The sequence below is a fragment of the Micrasema longulum genome, unplaced genomic scaffold (genome assembly GCF_059751315.1).
Source record: "Micrasema longulum isolate JH-2025_06_02 unplaced genomic scaffold, ASM5975131v1 h1tg000788l, whole genome shotgun sequence".
Taxonomy (NCBI): domain Eukaryota; kingdom Metazoa; phylum Arthropoda; class Insecta; order Trichoptera; family Brachycentridae; genus Micrasema; species Micrasema longulum.
Window position 1 is genome coordinate 1 of NW_028277980.1, and position 15,296 is coordinate 15,296.

The window sequence follows — 15,296 nt, forward strand, 5'->3', positions numbered from 1 at the left end:
TGGGGCGGACTAATACTTAGACCTCAAAAATGTAGGTAGGCTGTGCCAACACCTTTTATGATCCTAGTCGATGTTGGCTGTGCCATTCTGTAGCCGTGCCGTATTAGTATTAGTAATCTGTGGCCTGTATTTAGTTTATGGTCCCGTGACGTGTATAATCTCTGGTCCCGTGTCCTGTCACTGAGTTTGCTATTTTATTTGTGTTATTTGGCTATTTTGCTTATCGCTAGGCTTGGCGTCGCTATTTCAAGCTTGGTCATTTTCAATTTTAATTTGAATAAATTTGTTCGGTTCTGGACATTTTAAGACTTCAGTAATTGAGGTTTTAGATTATAGCATAAAGCTTAAGTGTATTTAAGCGTGATGCATTTGAAACGTCATTAAGCTTTCATTGAAAGCAATTTAAATAATTGCATTTAACCTCAAATTCGATAATACATTCTACATAATTTTAAAGCTTTATAATGCCGTTCGCGAATCAGCCATCCGTTCACATAACTGAATTGACTGATGAAAACGTCAAATTCGTCGTTGAAGATACGGAGTTGAGGTGGGCTAAGAAACCGTGACCAACTATATTTTCATTGTGTTTCTATTGAATCCTTCAGTATTTGTGCCGTATGTTAATGACAACACAAAATGTAAAAAAAAATATTTTATTTTGTTTAGTGTGGCAAACAGTATGAGGCGAGTATTTATTGCGGAGACTCCAACTATGGCGATTGATTGGGTGCAACTAGAAGCCAATTCAACTGTACTGAGTGATGAATTTCTGGCTCATAGAATCGGTCTGATCCCGCTTATATCTGATGAAGTAGTTGACAGATTGCAATATACACGGGTTAGTATATTTCACGGTCGTAATTAATAATTTCTTATTTATTGTTGAATAAGATGCAATATATTGCTATGTTTAAAATGCAGGAAATAGAAGAATTACATTTTTATTGATTTAAACGTCATCAATTGTAATGTTGGAGAACAATTCTGAGAAATCAATATGAAAGTCTATACAATTTCAGGACCTATGACCTGTAATTGGCCAGTGATATTTCATTGGCTAAGTGATTACTTCACACATTGTGTAAGAATCAATTGCCCATGTATTTCTTCAATTTAGTGGAACGTCTCTGTTGTAATATTATATCAATTTCTATAAACTTCCTACCCATCATTTGTCTACAAACCTTTGAACATAATGTTAATCAAAATATTGTCAATTTTTCATAGCTCACTAAGTATCAAAGTGCGAAGAAAAATTAAAACTGCACTTGAAGCACTTCAAATTTGTTTAATTTTTGTTACAGGATTGCGTTTGTGTTGATTTCTGTTCCCAATGTTCTGTGGAGTTCACATTGGATGTTAAGTGTACAGATGAACAGACTCGGCACGTGACCACTGCTGACCTGAAGTCCAGCGACCCTAGAGTGGTTCCTGTGACTTCGCGCCACCGGGAAGATGACCAGGCGGAGTACGGTGAGACGGATGAGATCCTCATCATTAAGCTTCGAAAAGGTCAAGAACTGAAGCTTAAGGCTTACGCAAAGAAAGGCAAGTCAGTTTCTATCCACAAAAATGTGAAAGTTAGATGCAAATAAAGAAATGATGATCAACTTGTGTAAGCCATCACCGATCGCAGCATACACCCATCTTTTTGGTTACATGAAGACAAGATGATCATTATTACACCTCAGGTGCCAGTTCAGGGACTATGAAATATTACGGTGTAAAAGTATCTTTTAAAATTAATATTTCATGTCCATGTTAAGAACTGAACCCGTGACCCTATGCATGGTAGATAAACACGCTGCTGGGAAGTTAATGTTTTTTTTATTTTAGGATTTGGCAAAGAGCATGCGAAATGGAATCCTACAGCTGGAGTATGTTTTGAATATGACCCAGATAATTGTATGCGTCACACTCTTTTCCCAAAACCCGATGAATGGCCCAAAAGCGAACACACAGAATTGGATGATGATCAATGTAAGTCCTACACAGTTTGTTATCTCTTCATTTTTATATAATAGTTTGCTCGGGATAGAGTTAAAATTAATTAGATATAAAAAAGTTATGTTGTCTCATTATTTAAATTTTGTATACCTCACTATGGGGTAAATTTTGAATTTCACGTCGGTACAACTTATTGTTAGTTAAGAAGCATTCCGGAGGAGGCCTACCGTGGCGCATTCGATGCCTGGACGAGCCAACGCAGAAGGAGCCTATTTTGAAGAATTTTGATGTGTTGTAACGAAGAGTTCAATAACTTCTTTGTAATCGACTCACTGGCATTACTTTCTGGACACTGTGTATTAGAATTTAATACATTGTTTATAGCAAATTTTAGAAAAATATACTTTGTATGATAGACAAAATTATAATTCTTTGCAAACAGATTAGCACAGCGAGCAGATAGTTTGGTTTGAAAATGAATGCCATAGACCAAAGAAGATGCCCATTTTATCGAGTATTTTGTCGAATTGAGGAATCAAGGTTCTATGTGGATTCATAATTTTTTTGACACATAAATGTTTGAAATGAAGACATTATTTTATCTGATATTTTTTATTAATATTGTCTTCATAAACTTAATAATTAAGGATTGATTTCGTTTTGAAAATTTTGATGCAGATAGACCCGAAATATATAAATAAAAGTTAAATGTAAAAAAAACATGTTTTGTTGGATAGAACCTTGTTTCCCCAACGCAACGATTTGTGTAAATACTGTACTGTTTTACTACTTATTTGATAGCCTGTATATCCTACATTGGTTTTTTAAAAATAAATTCACAGTTTCTATTTTATCAGTTTTTCCTAAGACAAAGTACAAAGTTTTAGTTATCAGTCTAAGAATGTCGCTATTGCAGAGTTAAAAGCATGTAAATATACAGTTTATATAAAATCAAAAATTGCAATTCACCAAGGATCATGTTTAGTATTCACGTAAAAACTACTGTCAAAAAAAATCAGTGCGTGCAGCACAATTCTCGGCAGTTAGGTACATTTTGCGTCCTGCTAGTTTGGCATTCGAGCGGTTAAAATAAATCATGTAAATAGGGCTGACACTATTATTTTATCATTGAACAAAAAATAATTCCAGGTGAAGCTGAATATAATTGGGAGGCTAAACCAAATAAGTTCTTCTACAACGTGGAGTCTGCTGGAGCCCTTAAACCGGAAAACATTGTGATGATGGGAATTGCAATACTGAAAACCAAATTATCTAATTTGCAAATGCAGCTCAGCCATGAATTGCAAAACGATGCACTTAATATAAGTTAAACTTCATGCAATAGGCGAGTAATTTATATTTTAATAATAAATTTCTTTGTTTTAATATCTTGGTTATTTATTCTCCCATCTCAAATAAGTATTAATATGATTTTTTTTTAAAAATTACAATCCGGAAGCGGGGATCCTACCTCACTCATTCCGCACATCTTGGGACTGTTTGAATCGCTAATACAATATTACTTACTGAAATATATTCAAAATGTTGTAACAGCTACTGAAAATTTGGGAAACCCTGAAAATTATAGTTTACTTCTGAGGTATTGAAATATTACAGCTCTACAATCTTAACTGAGGGGGGCGCCGCAGTCAATATAATTTTTGCCCATAAGATATGGTAAAAACTATCTCAATTTTTGGATATTAAGGATTTTATACTTACCAGTGTCATGTTTTAAAAATTATTTTTGTTATTGCATATTACCAGTTCCATGATAGGTTACAAATCGACTCATTCAATATTTTTTTGGGTGATACTGTGTAGGTTGCATTCGTTCAGACGTTTCGGCTATCATTGCAGGAGTCATATAGGAGAATTATATCAGTAGTCATAGCTTCAGAGTAAACTGGTAGCCGAAACGTCGTAACTAATCCAACTTGCACGGGATCACCCAAAAAAGATACATATTGATAACAGTGACCGTGAAAACCTACGCACCTATTTGACTCTTACTTTTTTTAAAAATCATGCATAGGGTAATTCCATGGTAACTTATGTTACATTTAACTCCACAATTGAGTTTTTTTCAATGTGTTTTATCTATTTAATAAAACAAAATATTTATGCCACTGTACATTGAACACTGATTAAGGAAACATTTTTCAGTAAAACAATAAGTTAAAAAAGCTAAAGAAATATTTTTTAAATATATTTCGCTTTGGTAACGCACATTACATGGTGTGACATGAACTTCTATGCATAGGTATATAATGCTAAAATTATGTTCTAATTAAACAAGCAAAAAAACGAAACTTCCAGTGATTCTTGTTTATTTTAATAAAGATGAACAAATTTTTCCATCTATACAGAAAAATAATGAAGAAAAAAAAAGCAACTCACATTACATGGATTTGATAACTCACGTTGCATTATTTACAAAGCAAATTTTCCAACAAAATGCGTAAGGTTGTTACGGAATAGTAACATAATTAACACTATAGTCATTTTACAAAAATATTTACGGCAATGAGCACATGTTTTCATATATTGGAAAAAAACTCATTACAATAAAATGCCTCAAATAAACTATGTAGGTATCTACCGTTAAACAATTAAAAATAAATGCGAATAATTCAAAAGAAAATAATCGTAGGCATTAAATTATTTTAATGTCCAAATGATTAATTTCAATAAATTAGTAGTTCCATGTTTGAATGAAAATAACCAACAAATGAATTCACATTAATACAATTAGACCAATAGCTATTAACTCTTTTAATGCAAATGACCAAAGTATGAAACGCTTCAAATTTACACTCTTGGTTGTGTAAATAAACATTATTAATTATTATCAATGAAAATCAAAAGAATTTATCTCACTTGACCAAATAAATTTATTTGAGTGCAAATACACTAATCAATGCACAAATTTCATACTAATTGAATTCATTTCAATGATCATTATGATTGCTAACCATTTGAATTCTAAATTAATTTCATCTTTAATTAAAAACAAGTTTGTAAATTAGTAATATAAAATAGTTTTTATATGATGATAGGTATATATTATATGTTAAGATGTATAATTGACATGTTTGAAAAACTAAAATCCAATGTATATGTGATTGCAATGATTTTAAAAAGGATTTAAAAGTATTTTTGCAATGGTTCCCCCAAAACGGCTTCCAAGGTTTGAACAGATTTTTGTGTCGCAGATTCCACACTCGGGACTTCATCTTCTAATAATTCTGCGAGGAATGGAACACTTTCCGGAAGTAGGGGCAACCAGCTATCTCCTAGTTTGGTGGCCATTTCACAGATGCAATCCAAACCTAAAAGCCTAAAATGAAAATATTTTTATGTAACAGATAATAAAATGTTTGGTGCTAACAAATGATAAAATATTGTGAGGAGTATAAAAGTAAGCAAAAATGTGCTAGAAAGGTTTATAAATAAATTACATATTTTAAAGAGCCAAAAAGTATGTGCATACCTTTTTGTAAAGTAACAAGCAAGGATTTTAAAATGCATTTTTATACAGTATTTAAAAAAAAGTATTTTTGTCTTGATAATTTTGAGTTCTTTAACAGCCCCAAAAATTTGGTACAGATGTAAATTCAATGATGTTCCACTACTTGTAAAATATATAAATAATATACTTATTAATATGTTGAGCTTCCAAAACTACTATTTACCTTATGTTGTAATCATTGTGGCGAGTTTTTAACAAAATTTGGTAATTCAAAGGTTTCCATAAAGAATCATCAGCTGTTGCCACAGCGAATTGAGAAATACATGGTATTATTAATTGTTTAGCTCTGATATTCAGCAATTCCATGCCTCCAATATCATTATCCAACTGATCAACTAACGGCTGCATGATTGTTTCAAATCTATCTTTATTCACAAAATTTTGACTGTCGTATAAAAAAACAGAATGTAACGTTTTTATGATGTATTCAATTAATTCGCAGCACTTTTCATCTGAATCTAGAAACAGATTGTCCGGTTTGTTCTTATTACAAGCATTTAATAAATCTGCAGCATTTTTTATAAAATGACCAGCGAATAATATAAATAATCCCTTGAGATTTTCAGCAATGGAGTAACTTAATCTGAAAAAAAAATGGTTAGGTTAGGTTCAACAATTAAATATTAAACGAGTAGCGTAATATCAAAGATGGACATCTGTCATGTAGATGATTTTTAGCTCGCTTCACTTTTTTGTCCGAGGTAGTCTGTTGACAAATTTTTCACTTTTGTTCAAAATGATTCTTTTAGATAGTGAAATTAAGCTGATTTGGTGTTTATGTCCCAATTTGCCATGACAGATTATTAGTAATCTGACCTAAACGCCGGCCTTCTACTAGTTGATCGACAGATATCTGATTTTAAAACCAAATCAATGTGTAGATGTCAAATTTTGAAATCAACTTTGATTTTCGATGACGTTTTTCTACTATTTCAATCCATTTTGTGAGTAAAAATTTTCAAGAATAAAATATTACCTATATTCCGACTTGAACGACAGATATCTGTCTTTGTTACTACAGTACTCATATGTATATGTAGTAATATTTAGTTAAATATATTACCTATAAAATGTGATAGCTCGTTCATTATTGTCAGAGTTTGCCATTCGCACAGCCCAATCAAATATTTTGAAGTATAATGGTCTAAAAGATGATTCTGATAATTTTAACACCAGTGAGATTAGAGCTTTTATAACACAATCTTCAACGCTCTCCACATGAGATACAATAACAGAATTCTTTTTTGAATCACACCTAAATTGTAAAGCTGATAAAAAAAATGTAGATAACTCTTGCTGAAGCGAAGTAAATTCTGGGCCCGATATTCCGACAAAACTTTCAGATAATATATTCATCACAGGTCCTATTGCGAGAAACTTTTCTTTTTTTATTAACTGGTCGTAGCATTGCATTATAACAGGTATTAAAACTCGTGGAGCTATTGTGTTTGATATTTTATTTTTTATCAAAATTAATTTAGACACAACCGGTGAACTTTTATTGGTTGTTTCATTATGCTCCCATTTTGCAGTCAATATACAAAACTCAAACAAAAGCTTCTCTAAATATGGGCTTAAGAAAAGGGGAATGGTTTCCACAATTTTATAAATAGCAGTGATTACACTCAAAAGTACCAGTTCAGGTGACCCTGCGCTTCTCTGTGCCTTAAGAATTTTGATAAGGGATGGCATGAACTTGGGTAAATATGCTATAGCGTGAGCCTTTAGGTTGGTACATAACTCCGCTAGACATAGAACCACTGAAGCCATCAAATTTCCACAAACAGTAGACCTTGTTAAATTGGTAATTAAATCCAAAATAGGTTTGAACTTAATTGGATCTTCTTGAGCTAGTAATCTCACAAGAAGCTTTAATGAAAGAAGTGCAGTTTGTTGGTTAAGTTCCATTTCCTGTTTACTGAGTCCATCTGGAATCTCTTCGTCCTCGATGCTGCTAATTATTTGGAGTATTGGATCCAAAATAGAATAAATAACATTCTTTTCACATTCTGTGAAAAATGAAACGTGGTGTTGGAGTTTTGTGTTTAATATTTCCATCGATTTCCTTCGGACAGTTGGGAGATTATGAGTCATCAGACCACGCACTACCATAACAAACATATTGACAGATAAAAGATTATTAACATTGTCTAAAATTTCATAACTATGATGGAGCATAACTTTCCAATATTTGGCTTGAGGTTTTCCTATATTTTGATCCGTAGCCTTTGAAACAACTTGAATAAATGTTAAAACATTAACTATAAATATTTTGTATAAATTTTCCATTTCTCCTTTATCGGAAATTAAATTGATGTTTTGTGTGAGGAACTGATTTGACAAAATGTTATTGACAAAAGTAATTATCGTGTATTTAAAATGCCGTAATTCTTTAGATGTATGAAAAGGGATAGCAAAGATAACATTCGGGTCAATTTGCATATGTGTATTATGTTCGTCATCTTGTTTATCAATGGGTAATGTCTTCAAAAATCCAATGAGCTTAATGCAACTCTGCATTATAACATCTGGTGGAAACTCTAACGCCAGGGCCAAAGCAAAATCTAACCTCCTGATTGGTTGCTCTTTATTTGAAGCCTTAACACTTTTTTCTTCATTTCCATGCATAACATGGCTTTCAAACATTAAGTTTAAAAATGTAGAAAGGAAATATGAAGGATTAAGTGTTAATAAAAGCTTTTTAAATAATGGCAACCTGCGATGTTCAGGGACATCTAAAACAACGTCCACAAATATACGTAGAACAGGAATCACATCCTTTTCTAATTTTTCTATTTCAGTTTCATTCTTATGTGTTTCGGATTTCACCAAAATAGGAATTACAGTTTCTATAATCTTGGTGATAATTTGAAAGCTATATGCATCATCATGTCTCAAAACAGATGATCCAATAAATGTAAAAATGGCCATCATATGGTGTAGAACTTGATCAGGAAGCATGGAAGCTGCTTGAGATAAAAGCATCAATGCGTGGTGATGTGTTTGAGGGTTCTGCGTGCCTCTTATACACATTACAATTAGTTCGATATCCATAATACCTTGAGGAATTTTTTTTAATGATACACAGTCTGTTGGGTATAATTTTTGGGAGCAGTGTAAGATACTTGTCAGAAGTAATTGTTTTACGTATTCAACTGCCGATTGTTCTTCAAATTCTAAGCATTTTTTTAATATGGCAAATAAATTTGGCATCAGATTTTCAATACCTGACAATTTTTTTTTACTTTGAATATATTCTAAAACAGTCGCACCATATTTCCATTCTTTAGAGTCGAGAACTGATATAGCCGGAATAAAAGTTTTTAATCTTTTTCTAGAACCTGTGTCAACATGCTTGGAAGCTATGTTTTGCATTGATAAAAGAATGGGCATTAAATGCTTAGCATCAACATGAATGCGTTTCATTAATTTAGCTGCAGCTGAAATCACATAAGGATCCAAACCAAAGGTTCCTGCTTCTACTACTAATGCAACAAGAGCTTCTGCCTTTTTTACTGGGAGTACAGAAAATAATTCTTCATCGACTTGTTGCATCATCAGTGTACAAATAAAAACTTGATTCGCATCAGTTTGTCGAGTATTCCTGATTGATGTTGTAATCAATTCCCATACATCATCATTTTGAACTGATTGTTTTAATGCTTTAGAATCAATTCTTGTTATTATATTACACAATGTGCGTGATTCAAAAACATTGTTTATATTTTGGTTGTCTTGCAGCAAATGTAAAGCGATAGAAGAAAGTATTGTAAGTATTTCCCCAGAATTTATATGCGGCATAAGACTAGTAATCTTAGCTTTTATGCAGTAGGGAATACTGTTGTGTGCTATAGATTTAATTATTAAGTCTAAAGCTTTCTTCATAGGAGCTTGAAGGTTTTTACGAAGACTTTTATGTGTTGCAGGGTCTGGTGATAGCAGTGTATATAAAATAAGAGGAACCTGCTCATTATCAACCTGTATTTCTTCCCTACGAGAAAGTAATTCACTCAGTAGAATATGAAAATGATGTTTTGGTTTATTGACACTAGAACAAATAATTTGAATAATATCCATTACAATCATTCTTATGGAAGCTACTTGTGAATGCATTGAAAGAATCAGTGAAATTAAAATAATATCGCAATCCAGAATCCAGTCTAGTTCCGAGCTTGATAATTTTAAGAATGTTTGCAAAATCCGGAGAGATCGAACTTGTATTATATAATGATCATTTAGTCTTTGATCATTTTCAAATTCGAAATAATCTACGGTAAATGCAGTTATAAACTCTATTTTTTGTTTTATATCAGAGCAGGTAGAATTGATCAACAATCGAAGAACTGGATTATATGCCTTCTCAAATTTGTTGCTGCATCCTTTTATTAATATTTTGTATAATTTAGAAATTAAATTAACATCACAATCTGTATTTGAAGGTGTCCATGGTATAATATTTTTAGTTTCAGATTTTTTAATAATGTTTTCCAAAAAAAATACAAATATTTGAAGGGGCAGTTTTCCTGTGCTTGAAATTCCAATGAATTGTGTTATAGTGTCAGAAGAAAACTTTTCAGGTTGTTTCACATATACTAATTTAGAGTGGTCTATAAAATTAGAGACCTCATTCAAAATTTTTAAACTTTTAGATGAGTCATTGTCTTTTAAGGAAAACGTGAGCAAAAGCATTGCAAACATTTTTGTATTATAATCATCGTCAAAATCAGAAGCATTGATAATTTGAAGAAGATCTTCGGTTTTCGGTAACCACGAGCCTTTTTGTAAAATATTAAATATTAATTTACTTATAGTCACAGGATTCTTATTTTTCAAATTATTGTCCAATTTCGCCCCGGATAGCAGGCGTTGTCCTAATTGTGATTGTACAATAACAATTGTTGCTGCAACAGATTTTTCATCTTTGGGAAACAGATATGGTAATATCACCATACATGAAGCAAGATCTGAAAGCGATTCTTCCAATGAGCAAAAATATGCTAATGCTTTACACCCTGCCTTCCACCAAGATGGGTCCTTATGTCCTTTAATAAGGATTGATCTCAAATTAATAATTAATAATGATTTGCCCATAAGTTCCACAAGGTCTTCAAGTTCGATGCTCAATAGATCCAATATAATATCAGGATCTTCATCTTCAAGACGATCAGAGACTGATTCTTTCAAAAACTCTTTGTTATTTTTATATAAATTCTTGAAATCTTTCACAATATATTTTACAGCTTCTAATCTGATAACTGAATTTTCGTGATAAAGTTTTTCAAATAAAAATGAATCTCCCAATTTCTGTACAAGTTTAGGTGCAAATCCTAGAATATCTGTCAGTGAAGAAGATTTCTTGCTGGATACATTGCTCGATTTTAAAATATCTCTCACAACAACATCAAATTCGTTAGGATATTTTAATTCCAAGCTTTTTAAAAACTTAGAATACCAAGTTTGAATTTTTAAGTTTTCAGAAGCATCTTCTTCTATAACTTCCATGTCAGAGTCATCTCCACACGTTGTAGTCTGGGATGTTATTGAGTAGCAATCTATAACACACCTGAAAAATAGTATATTACAATTTTAATAATCTGAAAATACACAATTTCAATCAATGAAAAAAAATATTACATGAGGTTAAGTGGTTAGAATAAGGGATAATCAATAAAAATTAGAATTCATATATATTACAGCACAGATAAATAACATTTTTGAGAAGGGAATATATTATGGAAGTCTAGACATTTACAGAGTTTATAACCTGTCATTGGCTGGTTTAAGTTTTAATTACTTTGTACACTGTGTAGCAGGGGCGAATCGTCAAAGTAAGCGATTATGCACAGCTTACCATTATATTTGACTTTAAATTATAATAATTTATAGTAACCATGTTTATGGGAAAATATATAAAGTAATTGTTATTTATTATAAATCACCGTTTATATCTTTCTACAAAAAAATATCTATGAAGTGCGCCCAGTGCCAGCGCCCAATCCATTCTCACTGAACGATAAAACTAGCCGATTACCTCAGCTTATTCTTCCATACAAAAAAGTACACTGTATTTTTCGTCTTTAACCCAAGTCGGCTTTTTTAGTACTAAAACAAACTTGCAGATTACAAATATTTTTAGAAGATTCTCTATTTGAAAACTAGTATTTCGAACATTATTTCCGAAGGACTATTTTTCTTTGATGGGATACCGTTGACATATTTTGTATCACATAGGACAGGTGGCGTTCGCAGTGGCCGTTTTAGGCATTATTCATTTTAAAAGAAATCGGCCAGTGCTCAAGTCTTGACAGTACTGTCAATGACAGATCATAATGAAAATATCTGCTGAATGTCATTGTGGTATGTGTTAATAAACTTTTGTATAAGTTTAGTATTCTATTAAAATAGTGTAGAATAAAGCTACGTATATCGCGTGGTTAATAATAATTGTTGTTTGAGTTGATTTTCACAGAACCACAGAAAAAGTAGTAATTTATAATTACATTACTTACATGTTATGTAAGTACTTATATGTAGTACAAATTAATGAACATTTTTAATAGATTACCTATAAAATAAATCACGGCTCGCCACTGCTGTGTAGCATTCATCATTCTGCCTATGTTTAAACATACATATTTTTTCAATTTTTCTCTGTTGATATTTGTGTAGTAAAACAGGCGAAAACTTTATTGATGTGGGAGAAAACCGTTTCTTTTATAAAACAGTTAAAGCAAATTCACAAAAAACTGCCAATTGATGATAAAATTACATTTGTATACTAAACGAGTAATGAGTGTGCAAAATTACAGTGTAAATAGGTGAACATATTTTTATAACTTTTTAAACATACTATGAGAATGAACTTACTTGATGATAGCATGAGCTCCTGCAGAATTCATTTTGATTTCAGAGATAAATAATTCTGGTAAACTTGAAAACCTTTTTAAATTTTCCACATTTTGCTGCAACATTGTCAAAGCCCCAGATATAAAACTCATGATAAATCTAGACACATCTGTACCTTCATTGATGAGGATATTCACGTTGAAGCAGATAATTTTTAATTCATCTAATGACAAATTACTGAGAAACTTTTCAGAGACATATTTAAGGCTTTCCTGTGTTTGAAATATTAAGTGGAGTAATATGACAGCTTCGTATTGTAGTGAGGAATCATATATGTGTATTTTATCTACCAAATGACTGGCAACTTTGTTGTTCAATTGAGTCTTTGCCACTAACTGCGCCGTTATCATATATCCAGCTGCTTTAAGGTTTCCCACAGAAGAAGTAAGACTTTTCAGCAAGCCGGGAAGTATGTTAGAGACATGTGCTTCAGTTATCATTTGAGAGTATTCTAGCGCTCCAACAACAGTTGAGCAGTAGAAAGCAAACAGAGTTGAGAGTAACTCGGATTCATCGCCAAATTCTTTAACTGCTTTTTTTACCATATCATTGATGAATTCTATAAAAGATGGGTTAGAAGCGCAATGAGTGAATAAAACTGGCTTCGCTAATGGAATACCAGGTTTCTGGAGTGCCTCCAACCAATTCCACCTGTCGGTGGCATCATTCACTTTCATTATTTGTAAGCATCGGACAAAAATTTTAGTTTCGTGATACGGTAATATCAAGCGAAAAAAATCATCCTTGTTATATTTATGAATATGGAAGCGATTGATGAGCCATTCCAAAGCTCGGTGACTCGATTGTAAAAGAAAATAAGGAGAAAGTCTAGTAAGAAAACTTTTTATAGTCTTATCGATTTTCTTATTAGCATCTTTAGATTGAACAGATCTCTCAAACTCTTTAGAAGAAATGCTGAAAAGTGTGTTATCATAGTCGTAAAAACACTTATTAATAGTCTTCAGCTCTGCGAGGCCACTTAAACCAATCTCGTAAAATGTCTCCCTATCAATGGAAGCTGCTTCCTTGGGGTCGAATAAGAGTGATGTTTTTTTCTTTTCCTGTTTGTAGATAGTTGTTTCCGGTACTGCGAGCTTTTTCAGCTGCTGAGCCAATGAAGTAGACATGATTGAAATTCTGAAAATATTTGAGCGGAATAGATTTCTGAAAAATACTGAGATAAAGAGCAAGCTCCTATTAAATGAATTAGTAAATAGGTGAAGCTTTTGGATATTAATTTCTTTCACATTTTACTGCTCATATGTTGCAGCATGTATTGTAATGTATTTTGTATTGTACATAGCGACAGAAAACTTTTTGATAAAAAAAAAAGTTATATTTATTATAATAATGTAAATTTATAAATTAGTATGTACTAATGAAAATAATTATAAATACTAGTTGATAAACAAATGTAATATAAACTAACTAAAGGAAGTAAATAATAATAAATATGCTACAATACTATGGATAGTTATTTTGAATTATGTTCTACAATTTATTAATTCATTATTTTAATGGATCTATATAATATCCACGATTTTGTCTTTTTTAAAAATATAAATAAACGCCACTATGTGGAACTGAATTTTAAATAATTACCACATGATTTATTGAATACATCAGACCTACAATTACCAAGAAAAATTATGACGTAATACTATCCACGTTTCAATAATACTTTTATTCAATAAAAAATATTGATTCATTTAATCAATTTCTACTAGTCTTCCTACCTCTTTATGACATTCAAGTAATATTTATAAGAGGTGAAAAAATTGTATAAACTTAAATATTTTGTGTTATTACAGCAAACTTCGACTATCGTGATTTGAAGTTATATAGATTGGTTAGCAATAAACCCGCTAAGTGTGTACAAAAGTTGTAAATCCAAGTAATATTTAAAATCCAATTCCTTTGTAAGACTAGTAAAAATGTTGACATTTATAAACTAATTCTTGCTATAAAAAAATGTTATTAATTTGGAAAGTACGAAAAAGTTAAAGGACCTGCATTTTTCCTAGAAAATGCATTATATTAATAATTTAATCAATGGGATTACATTAATTCAATTAACCATCTCTTCTTGCGACTTGTGTCCCAAAATGTAAATAAACTTATATTGATAATTAATACGAACTAAGTTATATTATGTGAGTTCATTTCGGATGAGAAAAATAGGTTGTTTTAGCTACACTTTCGTTGGAACGAAGATACATACTTTAATAATTGAGTGAATACTGAGTTACCAAATATAAGTTTTAAACTAACCTTAAAGTTTTTTATTTGATAAGATTTTTCAATAATCGTCAATGTGAACAACACTTATCACACATCACTCACGCATTGTAACCGAACAGTATTAAAATAAACCACAATATGAAAGTATATATTTATCACAAGTCAAGTCCCTCTTAACCTGTAAACGACAAACTAAACGTCAGTCTGTCAACTGCCGACACACGTGTTTCATGTGTTTTGCTGTCTACTGTCTACCTTTCATCTATGGTTGTATGATAATATAATCCGTGATTTTAATTTTCTTATTTATCTACGGAAATTACGTCCGCTGCGTTCAAATTTTAGACCGAACGCTGTAGTCCGTGCTAGAAAATGAAAATCAAGTTGTAGCCCGGGGCTCCCCAGCTCAATAAATTAATTTAATACTAAGCATAATAAATATGTAGATTTCAGTTCTTTCATACAGTTATCAATATATACGTTGAATTGCCATAGCGATATCACACATTCGATGTGTATGATCCATTTACCCCAGCACATGCTGTGTTGTCCTTATACAGAGAAACAATATCCCGTGTATGATTACGATAACACCTTCCATAATAATTTATCTCTGTCAACTCTATCAAACGGTTAATCCAGATCAACAAATCCACAGAAAAGCTTT

The 15,296-nt window shown here is 31.6% G+C and overlaps 2 protein-coding genes across 2 annotated transcripts; one reads left to right on the plus strand and one right to left on the minus strand.

The window, feature by feature from the left end:
• The first annotated feature begins 137 nt into the window (after positions 1 to 137).
• Polr2C (RNA polymerase III subunit RpII33) lies at positions 138 to 5,432 on the plus strand. The gene is made up of 6 exons (XM_088230579.1): positions 138 to 550; positions 670 to 841; positions 1,308 to 1,551; positions 1,840 to 1,983; positions 3,100 to 3,295; positions 5,166 to 5,432. Exons 1-5 carry the CDS (start codon positions 465 to 467, stop codon positions 3,279 to 3,281), a joined length of 828 nt encoding a protein of 275 aa, XP_088086705.1. The 5' UTR covers positions 138 to 464; the 3' UTR covers positions 3,282 to 3,295; positions 5,166 to 5,432.
• Positions 4,264 to 14,895, minus strand: l(2)k09022 (HEAT repeat containing 1 homolog l(2)k09022). The gene is made up of 5 exons (XM_088230578.1): positions 14,660 to 14,895; positions 12,350 to 13,525; positions 6,546 to 11,045; positions 5,646 to 6,065; positions 4,264 to 5,290 (listed from the first exon to the last, which is right to left on the minus strand). The coding sequence occupies exons 2-5, from the start codon at positions 13,513 to 13,515 to the stop codon at positions 5,098 to 5,100; spliced, it is 6,279 nt and encodes a 2,092-aa protein (XP_088086704.1). The 5' UTR covers positions 13,516 to 13,525; positions 14,660 to 14,895; the 3' UTR covers positions 4,264 to 5,097.
• Between the last annotated feature and the right edge of the window lie 401 nt (positions 14,896 to 15,296).

What these genes read in the sequence shown, in the direction of transcription:
- Polr2C (XM_088230579.1), top strand. Translation starts at nt 465, where the DNA reads ATGCCGTTCGCGAATCAGCCATCCGTTCACATAACTGAATTGACTGAT. An exon ending in ACAGATTGCAATATACACGG is followed by an intron (nt 842 to 1,307) that starts GTTAGTATATTT and finishes TTTTTGTTACAG; the next exon opens with GATTGCGTTTGTGTTGATTT. An exon ending in AGAATTGGATGATGATCAAT is followed by an intron (nt 1,984 to 3,099) that starts GTAAGTCCTACA and finishes AAATAATTCCAG; the next exon opens with GTGAAGCTGAATATAATTGG.